Here is a 23,814-nt window from a genome sequence, read left to right on the forward strand (position 1 = left end):
TAAGAGATATTTCAATGGTCCCCTGCCATAGTGACAAAACATCTAAACATTTCGACTTGCAGTGCTTACACAATGCCAAAGGGACGATGCATTTTGGGGGCACTGACTGTTAAAATGAGAAGGATATTTAGTTTTGACACACGAGTGAACTGTTTTGTGAGAGGTATGAGCTTTTGCAGTTGAACCATGTTGTTGTGCCGAACCATCCACTTTATTTTGACAAAAGCAGCAAGAGTGTTGAGAACGTCCGTCTGTTTCAAGAAATGAGGCAAAGCAGTTGAGAAGGATATTTGCCATTTTTGTGGCACTGACGCTTTATATGGGAAAGGAATTGAGTTTTGAAGCATGAGTGAACAGTTTTGGGAAATATATGAGCTTTTGCAAGCAAGCTATAGTGTTGAGCTGAACTGTAAGACTGTTTTGCCAAATTATCTTAGAGTTTTGAGAATGTAATTTCTGTTTCAAGAAATGAGCCAAACCAATGGAGAAAAACTGTAACACAACATATGATAGCATAAATTCAGAGTCTTTAGAAGTGCTTAAGTGTTCTGCAAACCAGCCCCAACCAGCTGGGGTTTCCTAGTTTCATTTCACAACACAGTTTCATGGTCCTATATCAACCTTCATTAAACATTTAGCTTGTACGCCTCAATTCTCTTGTTTTTGTAGTTTTAAGGAGTGGACACTATACAAAATTCAAGAAAAACACTTGACTTGTGACTTGAACATCAAATGCTGATTGTGCCTTACAGGATGGGATGTGGTAGACTAGTGGTTCTCAAACTGGGGGGCATGAGATGGTCCCAAGGGGCCGACTTTTTATAAAAAACATTAAGTGATAAGAATGCGGGGTGTGGGATGCACACAGGCAAATTTGGGAACCACTGGAAGTTGCCCCTTTATGTAGATTGGGCATATATTCTAACCAGGACATTTTGCAGATTCTTAGTTTCTGCGTTAATGCACTGGAATGCTCCGCCCACTGTAAAATGTCATTGGTCTAAAATCCTGCTCCTCATAACACTAAATTAGGTTACTTGCCTTTAATTGGATGTAATGTCACTTTGTGTCTTTTCACATTCAATATCAGCAGACAAATTGCTTGTCGTCGTGTGACACTTCATGATCACATCATGTCTGGTTAGCGAATCTGAGGTCTCTTCACAGTTATAGACCCCTGGATGACTCCTCATTTGCAAATGACCATCTGGAATCTCTTTTCTCAGACGTCAATAGCATTTCATAAGGTTAAGGATTTTCAACCCTTATTAACAAAATGGACTCCATTCAAACTCACCGCCTCCCCTCATTTTAAGGGGATCTTCTAAACAGCAACCAAACACTTTCATCAACCTAAATATATTGAAATCAATACATGTAAAGGATTACTATAGTCTACTGAGAATTTAGTAATGGATTGTTGACAATATGAATTTCATGGTCATAGGTCTCTGTTAAGTCTCAGTTTTTTCTCCTCAATATGCTGCAGCAAGACCTTGGCTCTTTGTTCCACATTGTGTATAAGAGATTTAAGTCCTGACACCCCTCCTCTGCTAACCCAGAATTCCTGATCGGAAAACAGGGAACGCAAGAGCATCTTCTCCAGACATCCTGACATCAGCACTGAAACGGCCCTCTCTGGAAACCTGTCAAACACGAGTGTAACACAACATAAGGATTGAAATTATTTAAAGCTGAATACCATTTATTCTGTTTCCTAAACAGGGACAAGATTCTTAAACAACATCCCTTTAGGTTTGGCTTACAAGTTTGTTTGTTTTTTCCACATCTTAGTTTTAACACAGCATGTCAAGTTATTGGTCAAATTGTTTGTTTCAAAACAGTGGACCAATCAGAAGAAGCCAGGGCGGGGTTAGCATCACAGGCATGTGTTTCATGTAGCCTCTTACTCCACGATTTTAAATATAATATTTTCTTCTAATTCACTCGTCACATTCATTTAAAGCACCCTACTGAACTTTTAACAAGTACAGGTGTTATGACCCAACTTCAGGTGTCATATTGGCACAGTGGCATACTAAATCAACTCAGTGGTGCACTGAATTAACTCTTCTGTTGTTTAAGCATACAACCTTTCAATTTTCAGTACAGTTAAAACTACTTTTCACTCACAGTTTTTCGAACACTACGACATAGTATGAAAGGTTTCGGATGCAACTACTACACCTACTACATAGTATGAAAGGTTTCGGATGCAACTAAATATTTTTGAAAATATGAATACTTACTCATCAATGCCTTCAACCAGTCTGAAGTTAAGGTTGTCCTGTGGTTGATAAGGTCTTCCTGCATTGTCAATAAAAACCAGTCTGGATGGTTCTGTCTTACGAACCTATGGATAAAGGTTACTTAGGTTATATACTGCGTATTGTGCACAGACACATGCATATTTATTTTATGCAAATACAATGACCTCAAAAGAATAAGTCACACAAAAAAATCTATGAATGCCATTAGGTATTAATGTATTAAATACATACATATCAACCCAAAAATAAATGTTCCTAAACCTTTTCTCAGAACAATTTTATTTTTCTTTTGTATTCTTTAAAGAGCACATATTTCTTTGCTAAAAACAACGTTATTTTCCACATACCATACATTTGTGTAGCTCCAGATATCCTTGTCTTCCTGAAACGCACTAATTTTGAACAAAACTCACCGATTTGAAAAGTGCCTGTGCCCCTGATTGGCCAGCTAATATGTACGTTGTGATTAGCCTGAATACCTCTGACATCAGCCAGAAATGTGAAGCTCCTTACCATGTTTGAAAGATTCGGTCACAATGCAATGCTAACAGGAGTTAACGTAAAGGCTAAGTCCGAAACGCTCCTTACCATGTTTGAAAGATTCGGTCACAATGCAATGCTAACAGAAGTTAACGTAAAGGCTAAGTCCGAAACGCTCCATACCATGTTTGAAAGATTCGGTCACAATGCAATGCTAACAGGAGTTAACGTAAAGGCTAAGTCCAAAACGCTCCTTACCATGTTTGAAAGATTCGGTCACAATGCAATGCTAACAGGAGTTAACTTAAAGGCTAAGTCCGAAACGCTCCTTACCATGTTTGAAAGATTCGGTCACAATGCAATGCTAACAGGAGTTAACTTAAAGGCTAAGTCCGAAACGCTCCTTACCATGTTTGAAAGATTCCATCACAATGCAATGCTAACAGGAGTTAACTTAAAGGCTAAGTCCGAAACGCTCCTTACCATGTTTGAAAGATTCCGTCACAATGCAATGCTAACAGGAGTTAACGTAAAGGCTAAGTCCAAAACGCTCCTTACCATGTTTGAAAGATTCGGTCACAATGCAATGCTAACAGGAGTTAACTTAAAGGCTAAGTCCGAAACGCTCCTTACCATGTTTGAAAGATTCCGTCACAATGCAATGCTAACAGGAGTTAACGTAAAGGCTAAGTCCGAAACGCTCCTTACCATGTTTGAAAGATTCCGTCACAATGCAATGCTAACAGGAGTTAACGTAAAGGCTAAGTCCAAAACGCTCCTTACCATGTTTGAAAGATTCGGTCACAATGCAATGCTAACAGGAGTTAACTTAAAGGCTAAGTCCGAAACGCTCCTTACCATGTTTGAAAGATTCCGTCACAATGCAATGCTAACAGGAGTTAACTTAAAGGTTCCAAAAGTCCAAAACGGGAGGAATTATGCTCATTTTCGGTCTTTCAGTCTATGTCACCAATCCCAGGAAGTAAACTATTTCCTACAATCCGTGTGTTTGTTGTAGTCCAAGAATTTTTTTATGGGTATCTACCTTTTGCATATTGTTAACATGTACTAACACACTCACACACCAAAGGAAATGTAAAATTGTGAATCGAATGATAGGTGCTCTTTAATTACTTTTAACCTTAACGTCCTTTCAATGTCATCGCAATGCCCTTGCTGTTAGTGCCTGCATAAAAATGCTGCATTTCTTTTTCTGTGCACAGCATTCAGTTTGGCAATTACAAGCTGCACTGCTAGTAAATTTATAACTTGCCCAATCGTAACTAAATGCAATCCTGTCTCCATTTTCTAAGCGTGCTTTGTTTTATTTACTGTGGGTTACCAATACCACCGACATTCACTCCAACAACTTGATGGAAATGCACCTAATTCACATTTGTTTGTTTTTCTTATTTTGCAAATTTTGAAAAGATTAATTTCACATTTGGACGAAAAACCCAGCTAATCACATCTTTCAACATATTCCAGTGCATATAACGAAAGTGTACATTTTGTTTAAGTTATATCTCTTTAAAGGGATAGTTTGGCCAAAAATGATATTAAACCCATGATTTACTCACCCCCAATCTGTCCGAGTTGCATATGTCCATCGTTTTTCAGACAAACACATTTTCGAATATTTTAGAAAATGTTTTAGATCTTTCAGTTAATTAAATGTGAAGTTACGGGGTCCACGACCTTCAAGTCCAAAAAAAGTGCGTCCATCCTTCACAAAATAAATCCAAACGGCTCCAGGATGATAAACAAAGGTCTTCTGAGGGTAATCCGCGCGGTGTTGTTGTAGAAATATCCATATTTAAAACTTTATAAACTAAAATAACTACCTTCCGGTAGCGCCGCCATCTTAGTCGCGTCCGCATTCAAGATCATAGCTTTACGCAACTTACAGAGATTACTCTGCTGCTGCTCTGTGCCCCCGCCCTCCGAATTTGTCATACGTAACTAAGAAAAGTGCGTACACTACGCTAATACTCTCTCCTGAATACAGAGGAGTCTAAGATGGCGGCGCTACCGGAAGGTAGTTATTTTCGTTAATAAAGTTTTAAACATGGATATTTCTACAACACCACCGCGCGGATTACCCTCAGAAGACCTTTGTTTATCATCCTGGAAGCCTTGAAGGACGTGGACCCCGTAACTTCACATTTAATTAACTGAAAGATCTAAAACATTTTCTAAAATATCTGAAAATGTGTTTGTCTGAAAAACAATGGACATATGCATCTTGGACAGCTTGGGGGTGAGTAAATCATGGGTTTAATATCATTTTTGGCCGAACTATCCCTTTAAATGCCACTTAGTTTGGTTTGTTACTGTTTATAAAACGGTTAGTTCCAATTCTTGATTCTGATTGGTCAATAGCTTTGCTTTATTCATAATAAAACACGGCTATAACCGTTTCACCCAACAATTCTATTCATCATTGCGCCCTTAGCAACCACACATATCGGTTGTTGTTTTTATTTGAGCTCTAATGCATATTACACATTGGAATGTTGTTGTTCACGGTCACAGACCATTTCTTTCTAACGAAAGGAATGCTTTTATTAATTTAACTTCATGAAAGATGCACTAATATGCAACGCCCTTTAGCCGTTACTTAATAATTCGTTACATTTATATAGCGCTTTTCTCAGTACTCAAAGCGCTTTACATATGAATGGGGAAATCTCCTCGACCACCACCAATGTGCAGCATCCACCTGGATGATGCGACGGCAGCCATATTGCGCCAGAACGCCCACCACACACCAGCTTATTAGTGGAGAGGAGACCGAGTGATATAGCCAATTAGTAGATATGGGGATGATTAGTATGCCAATGGGCAAGTTTTGGCCAGGATGCCGGGGCACACCCCTACTCTTTTTCGAATGACATCCTGGGATTTCTAATGACCACAGAGAGTCAGAACCTCGGTTTAACGTCTCATCCGAAAGACGGTGCTTTTTGACAGTATAGTGTCCCCGTCACTATACTGGGGTGTTAGGACCCACACAGACCACAGGGTGAGCACCCCCTGCTGGTCTCACTAACACCTTACTTATTCATGATACAGCACAGCCTCTTGTACCTTATGGCTTAAATATATTTGATATTCGGTGCAGATATCCTTAAAGACATTTGTATATTTTTCCTATATACTGTATGCTTTCTAGCTCTCAAAATTTTTCCCATTGCGTAACTCATAATATCAACAACTTTATTTTAGAAATGACTTGTACGACAATATGCACAATTTCAGGGTAACAAAAGACACAGCTTGACTGCTCAGACCGGTTGCAGAGGACTCTGCTGTGAAATGGGGAATGCTCTTGTGGGCAAGCGATATTAAAACAGATGACTTTAGCAGACTGACTCTAAAAACCTAAACCAAAACCACACCAGAGCCATTTCTTCAGCTCTCCAAACACTATCAGATAATGACTGCAAAACCAATCTAAAGGCTCCCATCGCCTTGACTCGTTTCAGCTGTCTCATATAATTTATTTGGGTTTCTAACTCACAGTTTGAAAGGGACCTCAAACCTCACGTGGATCTTAAGAGCTGGCGGAAAGATATTACTTTTGATATTGGAAAGCTACACACAGATTGAAAGTAAGGTCATACTACACTCTCCTGATAGTAAAGCAATCCTTGCTATGTGACCCTGTTGTGAGCTCAGTCAATATAACTTGATAAAAAAGCAACTGTTTCAGTTCACTAAATCCATAGTGTCATCATAAATGCATGTTTACTCTCTTTGGTTTGAATAATGCCCCAGATATGTTTCAAAGATGAATGTTTCAGGTATATTTGAATATTGATGTTGTGTGCTGTTCAGACACTTTAAAAGTGAAAAGTCTTTACCAGGATGTGGACGAGATTTAAGTCCTTTGGGTTTCTACATTTGACATGCAGCAGGTTTTCTACACATAATTCTGATGGATCTGGTGTGAATCCACAACAGTGCCGGTCCAGTCTGTCATTGACCTGTAGAAAACAATGAATCAGACACACTGGTTATATAAAGCTGGATGATTAGTTTATGGCAGTAAAACACTGCTATTCTGCATAGCCCACAAAGAAAAGCCATACAGCTGACAGAACACAAAGTCAAACACTTAACACCAACTTTCCTTTTAAACAAATCAAGCCATTAACCTGCTGCCCTAAGAGTCCTCCTGTGGTAATACAGTGGTTTACCTCCATAAACATTATGGCCGTTGGGTTCTTGTGTGTGGTGAGAAATGTTGTGAGTGTTGAGCAAAGGTGAGGTGTAACCTTGTGGTGCTGTGTCTACTGGCTTATGTATTCCCTTACTTTTAAAAAAATGTCCATACTGACACATCGCTTCTGTATTTCACACAGTAAGGTGAACTAGCTCTGATTTCAGAACAGCTCTGTTTATCCAAAGATGATAGTTAGGGTTATGAATGAAATGGCTGGCCACTGATCCTACAAAAAGTACATTGTAAAAAATGATGGGTTGTTTTTGGGTGTGTCCCTTTCTGACTCTTCTAAATAACCCAGTATTTTTTCCTAAAAAATCAACCAATTAGCCTTTTGCTCCTTTAATGGTGTAGTTATAACATCTTCCAGCAGGGGATTGTAACTAAACCACTAAATCATCCAAACCTTCACCTTACAGTATATACTGAACCGAACAAAGCCCAATATAAACAACGAATGTTGTCATTGACAAAAGTACACACGGTTCAGAATACAAAATTGTGAGTCTGTGATGTGGAAATATCTTCAGCAGAAATGCTCTGTGGCATTCACTACAGTATGCTTCACTGGCAGCGCTGGGTAAGAACATTACATAATCATACCCTAAGGTTATCACAGTCTTGGTGGTGAGGAGAGAGAGAGAGAGAGAGAGAGAGAGAGAGAGAGAGAGAGAGAGAGAGAGAGAGAGAGAGAGAGAGAGAGAGAGAGAGATGATTTTAGTTTGATGATGTGTGTTGATGACTGTCTTCTGCTGATACGGCTGACTGACAGCAGCTGTCACAGGCACTGAATGTTAAAATATTATTCTCAGTACACTATCAGCATATGAACAAGTGTCTGGCACGTCATTCCTAGTTGTTAATCTAAGTCTCTTTCTAAAGCTATACAGTGTACAGTTATAATTCAGTCACTCAGTAAGGCTTAGCTGTCCTTTACACTTGACATTCAAACTTGGTATAAATGCATCAGTCACAAAACAAGCAGAAAGCCAAACAGTTGGCAGCATAGTATTTCGGAAAAACTATCGTGAGTTAAAGGAATAGTCTACTCATTTTCAATATTAAAATATGTCATTACCTTAACTAAGAAGAGTTGATACATCCCTCTATCATCTTAGTGCGTGCACGTAAGCGCTGGGGCGCGCAGCGACACTTCGATAGCATTTAGCTTAGCCCCATTCATTCAATGGTACCACTCAGAGATAAAGTTAGAAGTGACCAAACACATCAACGTTTTTCCTATTTAAGACGAGTAGTTATACGAGCAAGTTTGGTGGTACAAAATAAAACGTAGCGCTTTTCTAAGCGGATTTAAAAGAGGAACTATATTGTATGGCGGAACAGCACTTTTGGGAGTACTTCGACTCGCCGCAGTAACACCCTCCCTCTCCCATTATGAGAGGGAGAAGGGGAGCAGATTTTTCAGGCGAGTTGAAGTACTCCCAAAAGTGCTGTTCTGCCATACAGCATCCCATCTTCCATCCCATTGGTGAAAAGTGAAGCTGCCAGTGTCCCGATAATGGTGCTGACATCTTGGGTCTTGAGTCTTGGCAGTAGCGTTACGGGACCAGCCCTGTGCAGTAGTGAGCAGGAAGTAAAGCCGGGAAATCAAGGCCCCGCCCTCGCTCTCTCAAAATGCACACATATCACAGCTGTCAATCATGACATCACACCACCGTTTTTATAGCATTAAATAACTAACTAAAAACAAACTTATTTTAAAAACAAACACTTGAATTTACATCAGCGTGACGAAAACTACAGTAAATGACAGAAAGCACTTTACAATAAGATTGCAGTTGTTCAGTAAGGAATAATGTATAGGCAGCTGTCTTGTGTAACACTGAAGGGGCTTATTTCAAGATAACAACCGGCTGTCTGTACATTACCCCGATTATTACACAGCTATTTACCTCATAAGTAAGGTAAGAAGCATTAAATATTGATTTAAAATATTTCATTTGCTCATTTTTATTAAAGCAACACTAAAGAGTTTTTGCTCTTTGCTCCCCCTACAGGTTGGAAGCGGGTTGTCCATTACCACAGTCGTAATTAATTTAGCCTACTGCAGCAAAGCTGGCTCTGATTGGATTGTAGGTCTGCCGTAAAGCAAGTTTTTGTAGTTTTCACTCAAACTACAGGACCGCGACCTGACGGTTGGCAACTTCTTTAGTGCGGTTTTGGCCGATAGAGGGCTGCAAAGCGAATGTGAAAGTGCCGTTAACCCTGTTTCGAGTGGATGAACGACTGAAACTTATTTGGAAACATTATTTAAAGGTAAAAAAAACTCTTTGGTGTTGCTTTAAATGCAGACCTTTCGGGAAAACGTGTTTACTTTCGGTGATGTTCAAAATGTCACGAAAATGCTATTTTGTTTAATCATTTGTAAATATAATGTCATACATGTTATTAAAAGACACATTTATATAAAAATTTTGTGTAATATTAAACTGTACCTGTCTAAATGATTTGCATCCGGGTTACCCTTTGTTGTCAGTTATCTGGGAAAATCAAACCTCCAAATGTTGCGAGTGGCCAATCAGAATTAACCATTCCAACGAGCCGTGTAATAACACGGTTTCAACCCGGCGCAATGATAATTTTCATGTTTAGCGCCACGTTGTTTAAATAGCAAATGTATTTGCGCCCATGGGCGTTCTGATCTGAAAACGAGGTGTGTTCAGGCGCATTGTTGGCGGCTTGCTATTTTGAGGCAACTAAAATAGACTACACCATTGACCAACAAAAACCTGGTCTAAAGTCTAAAGGCACAATATGTTTTTTTTTTGTTATTTAAAGAGCACGTTAGTAATATGCGACCAAACGGGAAGACTACGCGGGTTTGCTTATCACACACATGAATGCGCAGCTGCACAAAAACGCTTTTAAATATGAAAGATTAAAGGATTAAAATGTAAAAGATTATTATTGAGTCTCTTGGACATAAATGAGGACCGATTATGAAACGTTAGAAGTGTAAAGAGCTGCTTCATCTGGTGCCTGGTAAGTAAATAAATGCTTTGCTTTAAACAAATGCATTTATTTTTTAATGTTTTTTAAATGCTACCCTATGAATTTATTGTATATGATGACTCTGTACCTGTGGATATGGTGAGATGAGAAACATTTTAAGTAATGCTTTTTAAAAATCCCATGGCGCTGTCCGAGTGCTGAAATGCTTCGGCTCTCCACACGTTTTAAATTCTTTTTCTCTTGTTTGTATTGTTAGAGTACAAACCTTTTCTTGCATATTTGAAAATTATTTTTTATGAGATTACATTGATTATATAGGATATCAATACATTTACAGCAACTAAAAGCCTGCTATTTGTACTTCTATGACTGAAAGAAAAAGGCTTTAAAAGGTTTTAATTAAAAAATATTAAGTTTCAATAAAAATGAAAACAACTAATTATTTAACATTATTCTCAAACTGAGGGTCTTCTTCCTCTGCTTAGTTTTTCAGTTTACAAAGTCCATCATCTAAATAGGGATTAGACATAGCACCAGCGCAACTTGTTTTTAAAGGGGATGAGAGATGAAACTCGTATTGGTTTATTGCACGTTACGCCCAAAACACACCCATTACTCATTAGGAGAATATGAACAACCCTTTTCGACTGTGCGCTCGGCGCACAAACCATTTTTCCCGTCATTAAATTAGTAAAAGTGGCATCAGACATGCCCATTTAGACTGTGCGCCGTGCGCTTTAGACAATGTGCTTAGATCGTTAAAATAGGGCCCCTGGTGTGTCGCAACATGATCTCACAAAGTTCCGTGGGATAGTCACGGAATTTTTTGCTCATTTTTCCGTGGCATTCTCACGGATCTGAGAATGCCACGGAAATTCGTGAGATCAGGTTGTGTGTCCACATATGTGGACATCATATTTTTTGTTGTTTCCACCATTATACTTAATTCTGTGTAACTGGAACCTGTTGTACACAAACATAGACACTAACACTGCTTCATGTTCTAAGAAAAATATTTGGTTATTATATTTATTGGTTCTTACTAACTCCAAAATAGCTGGAAGAAATGCAAGCCAAACACACTTAAAAATGTTGGGTTGTTTTTAACCCAGGGCTGGGTAACTATAGGACAGAACACATGGGTTAAAATGAGTTAGCAGCAGTTAGGTTAAATTAACCCATTATTTGGGTCACTTTAACCCAGAAATGTGTTCTGTCCAATAGTTACCTTGCCCTGTGTTAAAAACAACCCAATATTTTTTTAGAGTGAACCAAAGCTCGGGTCTTAGGAGGTTAAGGCATTAGTTAACATGAACTAGCAATTAACAATACCTGGAGCTTTCATTAATCTTAGTTCATGTTAATTTCAGCATAACTAACACTTCAACCCAAAAATCAAAAGTTGTAACTTTTAGTTTATGCACAGTAAACTAACATGAACAATTGTAATGGCAAAGATTGTTAACTGTTAGTCATTGTTAGTTCATTTTATCTAATGCATTTTCTAATGTTAACAAATACAACCTTTTTGTAAAGTGATTAAGAGTATTAAGAAGGATCTTCAAAGCATGAAATGAACTTATTTAACTTTATATATTATCATTACCTACATTAGAGTCAGTCTTATACTGTATGTATATTTTTTAGTTCTGGTGACACCACAGCTCATGCACCACCAGAATGGTTGCTACTAAAGGTTCTGGGACTGTGGATATTTTTGTGGTACAATCAGTGCTGTCAGGAAATGACTTTCCTGGGGCTCCAGAACGATCGCTTGGCATTTATGGCAATAATATATAGGTTCGGTGCCCAAATTTTAGATGGCTGGAAGCAAGCCACATATACCCGAGGTGTCAAGCATCAGCCAAGCAACTGCAACTGAGATAGTTGAAACCAGTTAGCTTTCGTCAGGAATTATCCCTGGCTTGCAAAAGTGTCTCTGCTGCAGTATACACAAATTGGCTTAACAAGGACACAAAATTGAGTCCCAAACAAAATGCTTAATTAAACAGACCAGTATGAAGTAAGGAGGTTTATTCATGTGAACCATGTTTGCTCACACTGTTAAAATCTCACGACATGAGCTCATATGAGTAGAAAGTTGTTTCTTGAAGTCATAACATATTCTTATCTAGATTTCAGAGCTTTAGACAGAAGGACGCATGGATCCTGTGGTGGCAGCAAGTGTGTCCTTCACACCGTTCTGTGCTTATGGGTGTAAGGTTACACATCAGTGCCATCAAAGGTGCTAAATGAATAGATAGGAACAAGTGTTCATGGGTCCCAGTCAGCAATTTCAGCAAATCAATACAAAGCTATTAACTGTTGGCCATGTTACAACTATTGACTTTTCCTCTAAGATCCAATGTATTATTCATTGGCTATCCATACATGCACATCCAAAATACACACACACACACTTGCACCCACTCACACATTATATTTGCAAATCCACACTGCACATTTTTGAACAGATACAATTACACTTCTACACACATGCATGGGTGCACAAAACAATCTGCCAGATTTTTCCATGCTTGATTCAGCCTGATTATTAATCAAGGATGAAGGATTTTGGAGGAAAACTGAATGCGTTCTCGTGTTAAATGTCCCTCTATGCCTACATTAACGTGCAAAACAGCACAGTGGTGCACAAACATGGGTTATGTGTAAAATGAAACCAAGAAAGTCAAATTCAAAGAAAGAAAGACGCCACATTTACCACTGAATCATATGTTGTGCTGTATAAGGGAGGCCAACATTGCTATTAACACAAGTAAATAGTAATGCTTTTTATCCAGAAGAAACAGCTCCCATATTCACTTCTGTGTGTTCCCATCAAGCAGTAGCCATCAAGGGTTAACATAGACCAGACATAGTTTGGCTATGAGTGCACTTCTAGCCAAAACAAACTTTAATTTGGTTACGCGTAGTTTGCCAAAATAACTTGCAAGATGTCTGATCATGTAAGCAAAGTCAACAGTGATTATAAATTGTTTGCTTTTATTTATTCATTTTTATGTATTTTGGATTATGGTTAGAAGCAGGGACGTGCACAGACATTTTGAGGGGCAGGGGCTCAAGTGAAATAAAGGGCACTTCTCATAATTATGTATATATTTTTCTTTTTTTTAAACAAAAAGTATATATATTAACGAAATTCTGACTTCCTTTTAAAAAAAATATTTAAAAAGTTAATTAATTTTATCTTCCTCAAACTCACGCAATTGTTTAATTTTCAAAATATGTCTACAAAATAATCAGTTCACACAGACACCATGGTCTCCTTAGTAGTCTAGGTTTATAGAGCAGCAAAGGAAGCCATTACACAATGCTGAGTTAGCGCTACATGCCAATAAATGCTATATCATATGCTAGCGTTTAGCTGATTAGTTGTTACTCAAAATGTATTTTGTCTGATAAGGGCTCAAAATATAAGGTCTGTTTACTAATGTGAGCTTCTGGCATGAGCCTCTCAGAGCAGAGCCAATCAGAGCAGAGCTCAACATTATTATTCATGACCCTTTCAAATAGGGCAAAAATAGACCATTTAATTAAAATGACAAATTCTAGGGTTGTAAATAGACATGTAAACGTTTCTGGATAATTTTTGCACTTAATAAAGCCACATACCTTCTATGTTATTGTCAAAGAACCATTTAACATATTATGACAACACATCCTATTGCACCTTTAATCTTAGGTTTCATATTTATTAGGGTTAACTTACACATGTCAGAAACAACAAATATAGATTAGGCCTATTTTTTGTATTTTATATTTTACTTTTTTGTGATGTCAGTGAAAATTCAGACTGGGCAAGTAAAATACTGAACCATCAGATTTCTTCCCAATCTACTCCAGCACTCCAGTATAACACATTATACTTATTTAACAGCCATTACAAAAAACGCAAACAAAAAAGCTTACTACTGCAGTTAGCAATTATTTTATTGTTTGTGCTTTATTATTTTCTGAGCTGTCTGTTTAAACTACATACACTATACGGTAACAAGTTTGCAACTCTTCAGGTTAATATGGGATTGCCATGGAAAACAATGTCCCTGAATCGTTATGTGTAACAACGTGTCCCATATTTTGTGCATAAACTGTTAATATAAGAATGCTTTCTTCCTCACACACTTACCGGTACAGTAGCTGCCTGCATAATCATGCACATGATCGTGTCTGGTTCGGGCTGCTGAGCTTTGGCGCTTGAAGTGCGAATGATGCAGCACGAGTGTAGACAAACCAATCATAAAGCGCAGTAAGTTAGAGAGGCGGGACTAAGGAAAGGTAAAGCCAATCATATTAGCGAATATGTGAATTTTGGAGGCGGGACTCATCTGTTAACCGTTTGTGTGCCACAAATAGCGCTATTTTTCTATATAAGAGTTTAAATCTCATTTAAATGATTCCTGAATAAATTAATGTTAAATTAAATAAGCAACAAGTAAAAAACACAAGAAACAGACAGACATCAGTTGTTATATGAATAAAGCTCATATTATTATTATTTTTTTTAAATAAGCACCCCAGAAAAAAGGGCACTTTCTCTCCAGGAATAAAAAGGGCAGGTGCTCAAGCCCCCTTTGATGTCTATGTGTGCACGTGCATGGTTAGAAGTCTCTTAAACTTTCACTGACAGCCCAAATTTAGAATTTTTTTAGCAAACGTCTGGCCTGTGTTTGGGTGTTTCTTAGATGTCTTTTAAACACAAAATTGCTTGCTGCATTCATATGGTATAGTTTTGCCTTTCTCAATATGGTGGACTCACCAATATAATGCAGCAACATCTTTTCACTATAATCAGTCTTATAATATGAATTTAGTAAACCCATGCACATTATTTTCCTGCTCTTCTCTTCCAGCAATACTGTATGACTGAGATAATTGCTCTTACTATTTATTAAATCATGTTTGACAGTAATTTAATCAGCTTATTCATTCATTTTCATGTCATTAAGAGTGCATCGTCACATCATTTCCCTTAATATTATTATGTTTATAATATTATTAACAATATAATATATATTATTTTATAATATATTTATACTTTATTAATGTTAGTAGAAAACACCCATTTATATGTCTAACTTCAATACCCTACATTTGTCTGTACCCAACATTAGACAGTAATGTGTTGTTGGGACATGGTAGATATGAATTAATGTTCTGTGGATAATCTAAATATGGTGTTTATATAATCAAAAATTCTGAAATAATAAAAAACATAAGCCAAAATATTTATTTCATCTCTTTATGGCTATTAGACTTGTGTATTCATGTGACAGTCAACATAAGGATTAATACATTTGAACAATGTTAAAATCACAGGAAGTTACATCATCTTCACTCTTTCTATCACTTTCAACCTGTTCATAACAAGGCATGCCTTCCTCCTGTCTCCATCACCTCTGTTCACAGTTTTAATTAAGCGTCGCCATGGCAACAGTGCTTCTTGGGAAAAAAACTAAATGAACTATAAGGAACAAAAAGTAAAGAAGAAAAGAAGTGTAAAAGACATCGTTCAGTATACAGAAACTTGCTAATGAGGCACAAATCAATAATCTTCACGCTTTTTAACATGTACAGATGTAATGATTCACAGTGAAGTATGTGAGAGTCTCTGCGGGGACTCTTGTTAGTTTTCTAACTTTAACAGCATCACACCATTCTCATTTTGTGCTTGAGAATCAGGAATTGTTTTATTTAAATGATATTTCCCATGAATAATTATGAGAAGAGATATTGGTCAAAACATGTTGCCTAAGCCAGCTGTTACTGGGCCTGTACCATTTTAGAAAATTACAGCTTTGCACCTAAAGCATTCATATTAGTATCTCAAAACTATATATTTGTACCAAATGTATACATAATTGTACCTAAATGGTACATATTAGGAACGTTTTAAAGGGTACTGCCCCAGTGATAGTTTTTTTTAACAGTGCAGTTAACAAAGGTTTTTATTGGTTTGTGCATGATCCCTACATGCAAACATTTTGAAAAACTCACATTTAAAAAAATTAAGTAATAATAACATGCTCACTAACTTTTAAAAAAATACCTATGATGACCATAATGAAAGGATAACCACATTGTTTCGTATTTTAAATCATCCTGTCATTCACCCGGAAATTACCTCAGGGTAACTGCTTCATGCACCATCTTTTTTAAGGGGGCACAGTGTGCACAGCTCACAGAAATTTGTGCATAAACGGACATTTAAAGAAATACTATAGAGCGTCTTTTCCATGGCACTCCAACTTACATTTCTAACAATCTGATCCCCCCTGCCCTCATGTAAAAACCACTAAAATAAATGTGTTAACCAACTTTTATGTCAAATACTTCTCAATTAATTCCATCAGAATAATGACATATTGGCATCATATTACAGCTGAAATGTCAATTTTTGTTTGTATAAGTTCTGTTTAATGACTTGTTTAATTGTTTCATTAAGGCATTTGCACAACAGCTGTGTTATGCTATAAAATTAATGTTATTTCAAATACATAAAGCATATAAACAGTTAAAATGACATAAGCAACAGTCACATGATTGATTTTAATGTTCAACTATGCAACCTACACTTGTTGTTTATTTTTAACTTTTCTTTAAATTGCAAATATTAAAAACTTTAAAGGAGACATATCATGAAAATCTGACTATATCCATGTTTAAGTGCTATAATTGGGTCTTCAGTGCTTCTAATGTGAAAAAGATCAACCCAGTAACTGTTTTAAGTTTTGGTAAAGCATTCTCTGCAAACATGTGAACAAAATGGGTCATGGAAATTTGGCTCCCCTTGTGATGTCAGAAGGGGACAATACCGCCCCTTAATCTGCACGATCCAACCACAGCACTGCCATTTAGTGCAGATATCAGCTCAATTGCATTTAAAAAGACACACCCAAAAATGGCACATTTTTGCTCACACCTACAAAGTGGCAATTTTAACATGCTATGGTATTTTGAGCAAAAACTTCACATATGTACTCTGAAGACACCAAAGATTTATTTGACATCTTAAAAAAGTCTTATATAAAATTATTACAGAAACACATTTTTGCCCTTAATTTTCCCTTCTATTAGGGTGACCATACGTGCCATTCTTCCCGGACGCATCCCGTCCAGGATTTCGGTGCGTCTTCCGGAAGTCGTATTTGTTGACCGCATACGCCATTCAGTTAAAAACATAAGGGGCTCTATCTTGCACCCAGCGCAATTGACTTTGTCCGTGACGCATGTATCATTCGTATTTTGCCCCGGCGCACAGCGGGTTTTTCCCGTCACAGAAGCACGTCGGCAAACTAGGGAATGAACTTGCGCTCCCTGGGTGGTTCAGCGCAAAAAAAGAGGCGTGTTCCAGCGCAAACCATCCCTGATGCTATTTTGCAGTTTCAAAAAACAATTGCGCCACTGACCAGAAAAAAAAAGTTTAAAGTCAGTGGCGCGTTGCGCGTTGTTCATTATGCTATTTTAAGGGCGCATGCTTGACCATAATGTATAGGGTGCACAACGCGCATACACTTTGCTTATCTAATCTACACAGATGCAACAGTTATTTTTGCAAATCATAAATTGTTACACTTAAAAATATTAATACACGAGATAAGGGGAATCATAGTGGTGAGCATTGTGGTGATAGTTTTTATTTATTCTCATGCAAATAACGATTAAAATATTTTCATAAGTTTGTTGTGTGGCTGTATTACGTTTATTTTATGTAAATAATAATTAAAATGTTTTCATAAGAAACCTTAATGTATATGAACTTGATTTGTAAGAGTACTTTGGGGTTGGACCTTGCTTGCGTTTCTTGGGTCGATTTCAAAGCCCCCAAACCCTTTCAGCGGTGAGGGTGGACGCAGCGATGTCCTCTGCTGGCGTCAAGTCCTGAGGCAGATCCACCTCCCGTTACACGGCGTGCCCGATTTATGCTGGCAAGCGTGGGATTCCCCCGTACAAGGACGTCGGTCTCCTCGGCTGTGAACCGCTCCTGGCGTGCGCCTAGTAAATCCGTCATAATAATAGCAACCCGCCATGGAACTTGCGCCCTTGCGTTTAAAGGGAATGTTGGCTAGCGTTCTGATTGGTTTATTTGACGTTACGCCCAAACCACACCTATGAATAATGAACCTACTTCAGACCAACCCCTTATTGATTTGCGCCCGGCGCAAGAGTTATTTCTCACGCCGGGAAAATAGCAACAGCGCCCAAGATCCGCCCACAAACTCACTTGCGCGTTGCGCTTCGCACTTGCGTTTCAGATCGTTAAAATAGGGCCCAAGATATACAATCGTAGTTTCATTCTTACCTTAAAATGTAATGGTTGCTTTTCTGTAATAATAATAATAATCCTCTATGACGTATGCGGTCGACAAATACGACTTCTGGAAGACGAACACAAAATCCTGGACGGGATGCGTCCGGGAAGAATGGCACGTATGGTCACCCTACTTCTATGTGAGCATATGTGACCCGTGGCCCTGTGAGCTAGAAATCTATAACGTTGAGACTGTCACATTTTGAACCATATTTAAATTGGGTTTGGGTTTGGGTTTGTAAATGTTGTGAGCGTTTCTGCTGACATTTTAATTCTTCAGATAGCAAACCGCGACCGTGCTCAGATGCTGATGAAATCTGTGACTGCGCTGTATTGTGCATATTAAACAGATAAAAAGACAAGTAACAGATTAATAGACGCTTCTTTGATTTGCAGGTTGCATGCAAAATCAATTTGGCTAAAAAAAATGAGGGCCACGTGACCCCTCAGTTTGAATGGGTATTATACCTCTGATTACCTGGTTATTAATTGCAATCATTTATTATGCAAACTAGGGGCATGAACTCACAGTGATTGCATTTTTATTTTAATTAAATGCCATTATGACACCTATAATGTGGAAACAAACCGGTAAGAGAACTAAAAAAGTTTAATTATGTAAATTTACCTATACAGTGCTTGAAGTGTGTCATTTACCAAAGATGTGAGTATGGGAAAGTGTTCACGTTCACATTTGTATACCCCAACGTTAATTCATACTAAATATACTTTTCTTGCTGTCTGCAATGCACATCTGCTATTTGTCTTGTAAATAAATATTTGCATATTAAACTTGTGAAAACCAATATTCATGTAGATCTGCTGTCGCTGTGTCCCTTACCTGCAGCAGAAAGTCAAACAAAGCCAGTCGTCCCCATTCTGAGTGATGCACTCCCACACAGTTGGTAAAGTTTAAAGGCACCTGAGAACCACATCTGCTCTGCAGTACCGTCTGATATTGTGGCCAGGTGAGCGAGAAAGAGTTTTGGTCATTCTCAGCATCAGAGAGGTGCTGGATGTTGGGATCCCACCAAACCACAGGTCTGGGAGAGCCGTCGGTGTACTTGTATGGTAGAATCTCACCGTGAAAGGTCCTCAACACTACAGGCAGACTCCGATTCAAACCCAGAACTCTGTCCAGGTGAAAAGCGAATACCTCAAACCAGTCAGCGGGACGTTTGATGAGAGCACAGCCACCTGTCTGGCAATGTTTGATATGTTCGGCCCCTGCCAAGATGCCATTCGTCCCATTTAATCCAACCTGAAGTACTTGTCCGTGACCTGAAAGCCTGCTTTTACTCATCACGACACCTCTGGAGAGCAGCTTCATCTTTTGCACATCATCATGGCTGAACCAGGGTAGAGAATCGGCTTTCCAGTCTTTAATGTCAGTCTTGTCGGGTACAGACTTGCACCAGTCGGTAAAAGACGCCCTCATCCCATATTGAGGCTCTTTCCTCTCAAAAAGTCTTTCTCTTTTTCTTTCCTCTCTAGGCACCTGTTTTAGTTTTACCACTCGCCCCGCGAGCCTCTTTGCTTCGGCCCCATCTGGAGCGCATTTGTGCCTGCAAGCCGTGCTGTTTGGGTGGAGGCTTTGCATTTTGGCAGACTGAGGCAATGCCGGGTCAAGTCTGGAGCGGAGAAGATGGATGGTTGGCTTGTTGCTGTATTCCTCTGCTGTTTTCCCAGACGAAAATGATAGTTGCTGATGGTTGACCATCAAAAGATGCTTGGTGGAGTCCTTCACTTCACTCCTGGTATGTAATGGAAGATGAGGTCTCAGCGAGCGCCTCACCAACAGCCTGCTCGGTTTGTTATTTCGGGTGGCCCATGGGTGCAAGTCGCTCAGGTCAGATGGGGAGGAAGGAAGGGTGTATATCATCACTGACAAAGTGAAGAGAGACAGGAAGGCCACCAAAGAGCAACGTTTCATTCTGAATTTCAGCCACAGTTTTAGAGCCTGCCAGACACAGAGCAGAGTTTTATTACATCAGGAGGCAAAGTGTCGTATTTTATAAAGTGAATGCAAATGCTGTGAAATCAATTCTGGAAATCTAAATCAGTAAATGTTACTTCAGGAAATTCCATGCATGCTTAAGATTCATCTCACTGTTTTCCATATGTGGTAAAGGTTTACATCAGGCCTGGAGCCCAGAGATTTTCCACATGCATTCATTTCATTATAACTCTGTGTTATATGGAGTCAGAATGGCATGTAGATGAGATCTTTCACAGCTGTTAGTTTCACAGAGATTTTAATATCAGATCGTTTCCATTCGGCTGAGTGATGAATCTTTAGTTCAAGGTTATACTTAACATCATACAACGCATGAGTGAATCTCTCTAAAAAGACCATGTCTGGGTTATATTTCACTCCAAAGTAAAGAAAGTTTTTCACGTTCCACGTTTTCCGCATCCAAACTACTACTGCGCAGTTTGATCAGCATATGACATCCAATTATAAATAAATAAATCATGATGGCATTGACAGGGGACCCTATTAACTCATTCCCCGCCATTGACGAGTTAACTCGTCGTTTAAAAGAAAACCCTTCCCTGCCAATGACGAGTTTTTACGGCAATCCGTATTATTATCCACCAGGTGGTGCTCTGAAAATTTCTCCAAATGATTTACTTCATCTTAAACCTTAAACCATCAAGACGTATATGACTATCATCTTTCAGACAAACACAATCAAAGTTTAAATAGAAAATGTCCTTTTTCAAGTTTTATTAATGGTGCTTCCAAAAAAGTATATCTATCATTCTCAGAAGTAATCCACATGGGTTCCAGGCAGTTAATAAAGACCTTCTGGTAATTTGTAAGAAAAATATTGATATTTAAAACTTTATAAACTACACTTTTTTTTTCATTTTTCACTGAACTATTCCTTTAAGGGGGCAAAACTACAAATTCATCAAAGCATTGTTGAAAGCATAAGTATACATGTAATATAATACTGTTTTTGGATATTTTAACTCTTTCTCCGCCATTGATGAGTTAACTCATTAATTAAGAGAAAATGCTTCCCTGCCAATGACGGGTTTTTCCTGCAATCCGTATTTCCACTAGTATTCACCAGGTGTCGCTCTTACCCAACTTTTAAACCCAGAAGTATTCCCTTAGGTCAAATAGTTCAAACTCTGTGTATGTTTTGAGGATCGCTCTGAATTTGATCTCTATTCAAAGTGTTTCACAAAAACGCAATTATCTCAGCTTTTTGCTCAAAATTTGGTATTTTTGAAGAAAACAAATGAGAGTAGGATGAAACAGGTTTTTTTGTTTGAATGCAGAGGGTCTATTTTTTCATTTTGATATATTGTATGTTTATATATTTAAAGAAGAAAATTTTCTGGAAGGCATTAAACTTTTGTGAAAATCATGAAAGATGCTGACGCTGGCTGGCAACTTTCTTTTAAAACGCTGGCGGGGAAAGAGTTAATTTAAATAAATTTAGATATTGTGGCTTAAAAAAGCGAACTGTGACCTGGGCATGTTTTCGTTTATTCTTGCCCACCAATTCGTGCCCAGCTCTCATCTACTACTAAAAATAAGTGAATAAGTAAATAGTCTGAAGGAAGTTACTGCATTTGGAAAAGTTTCATTCTCAAATTTTCCTGCCCTGGGCATGAACTTTTCTAAAATGGGTAAAACCTATCATTTAGGGTTAGAAAAGGTACAAATCTTCCTTAAATGCTTCACACAGCTGTAAGAGTATAGTTTGAAAGACTGATCTCACTCAAAGTATTGTATTTTGTTTACTGTCGCAAAATACAAAATCTTTTATTCACTTCCTTTCTATATTTACCCTCCTATATATAATATATACAAAGAATATAATGTATGGTTCACAGATGTGTTTGTAGACTTTAACAGCCCAATATGAACTCATTTACTGTATCAAGATGAAAATATGTGCCTGTGCTTGAAAAAGTCTGTGTTAGAGCCGCACTATGGACTGAATGGGTAAGAAATTTGTCAATACTGTGAGATCTCTCCCTCCTGGCTGACATTTATACGACTTTGTAGACAACACCCGTGAAAGGCTTTCATTATGCTTCGGGTCAAAGAATGCCTTCCATGCAGTCTGTTCAAACTGAGAATCACAGCTTGTTGAGCTTCAGAAGTAAAATATGACCTGCAACAGGTTTGGACCTGCAAAAAATGAATGCTTTTCTGACGGCAACTACATGTTTGAATCTAAATGTCTGACATTAATAAATAAGAGGGATGATTTTATACCTGCTAGCTTTATTGTATATGTTTTGCCATGTTTCCATTGCATTAGATGGAGACATAAATGAAGAGAAGGTAAGTCCTGTTACAACTTTTTGGCTGAACTATATATGTTTTAAGACAAAGGAGATTGATTTTACAGTTTTTCTGAATTGCTAAAACACTAAACCCCAATCTCTGAACCAAATTCATAGTGGCCTAAACCCATTTATCAAATCATGCACTCTTTTTGCAAAATTCTAAACACAAACTTCTCACTAAAACACACATTTCACACTGCAATGCACTTGTTTTATAATTGCTAAACACAGGCAGGCAAAAGTTAAACACAACTAAACACTGTTATCATCGAGTAAACACAACAACTCAAAATTCTACACACTTTTATCTAATGGTATTTTTTACCAATTGTGTGGATTGTAAACAGTTTGAGAGGCAGATGAAGACTATGAGGAAGAAAAGAACACCAGAGACAATGCAATTGTCAAAATTTGCAGTTGGATTGCTGACTTTTTACAAAATACAAGTGCTGCTTATAGTAATATTGAAACTTACTATTACTTGCAGTACTTACAGTAAAGTATTGACTATATTCACTGAACTAAACTTGTGATTACAGTAATATAGATTTTTAACAGTATTTGTCAAGTGTGTTGTTATGTACAATAAACATGTATTTTTCTGTAAGCAGATCTCCTGGATGTTGTATTTTCCATTTTTTAAGGTAGTGTCTAATGGATGCTTGTAGTGTTTTATATTATAGACTTATGCGTGTATGATTTAAAAGCTTAGTTTGATTTTGAGTACAAGTGAAATGGTTTTGAAGGAATTGTTTGATTTTGCTGGAAGAGTCAACGGTTCTGTTAATTTTGTTTGAAACTGGGATTTGTGTTTAAGGTTTTGAGAAAATGAGTGATGGTTTCAAAAAATATGCTTTAGCAATTCAGAAAAACTGTAAGTAAGGATTACAGGCTGTATTTCTGCTCATCTCTAGTACATATTCACACATATTTGACATTGAGTTTAAGGAAGCAAATAGTTAATTTTAAGTTTTAGGATTGAGTCAGATCTCAAACTCCCGAGCAATTCACATCATCTAAACATCTATTAAGAAATCACAGTCAGTCTTTCAACCATACAAAGACAAAGAGCATCTGCCAACCCAAATACTACGCTGTAAAAAATTTCAGACTTCTCCAACTCTAACATTTCTAGTGACTTGTTGCATCTAAATTGGTTTAGTTTCTGTTAATATAGGGAAAACTATTTAAAACCTCAACTGAGCCAATTGAAACAT

At 37.8% G+C, this 23,814-nt stretch overlaps 1 protein-coding gene across 1 annotated transcript in view; it reads right to left on the bottom strand.

Moving 5' to 3' along the window:
• Nucleotides 1–501: 501 nt before the first annotated feature.
• gask1a (golgi associated kinase 1A) overlaps nucleotides 502–23,814 on the bottom strand; it is a 28,710-nt gene continuing 5,397 nt past the window's right edge. Inside the window, exons 2-5 of the mRNA XM_065246220.2 lie at nucleotides 19,122–20,240; nucleotides 6,617–6,739; nucleotides 2,250–2,353; nucleotides 502–1,646 (exon numbers count right to left, since the gene is read on the bottom strand). Coding sequence (XP_065102292.2) covers nucleotides 1,442–1,646; nucleotides 2,250–2,353; nucleotides 6,617–6,739; nucleotides 19,122–20,240 — 1,551 coding nt within the window. The 3' untranslated portion in view covers nucleotides 502–1,441. The remainder of the gene's footprint in view (nucleotides 1,647–2,249; nucleotides 2,354–6,616; nucleotides 6,740–19,121; nucleotides 20,241–23,814) is intronic.

The sequence above is a fragment of the Paramisgurnus dabryanus genome, chromosome 13, assembly GCF_030506205.2.
Source record: "Paramisgurnus dabryanus chromosome 13, PD_genome_1.1, whole genome shotgun sequence".
Lineage (NCBI taxonomy): Eukaryota > Metazoa > Chordata > Actinopteri > Cypriniformes > Cobitidae > Paramisgurnus > Paramisgurnus dabryanus.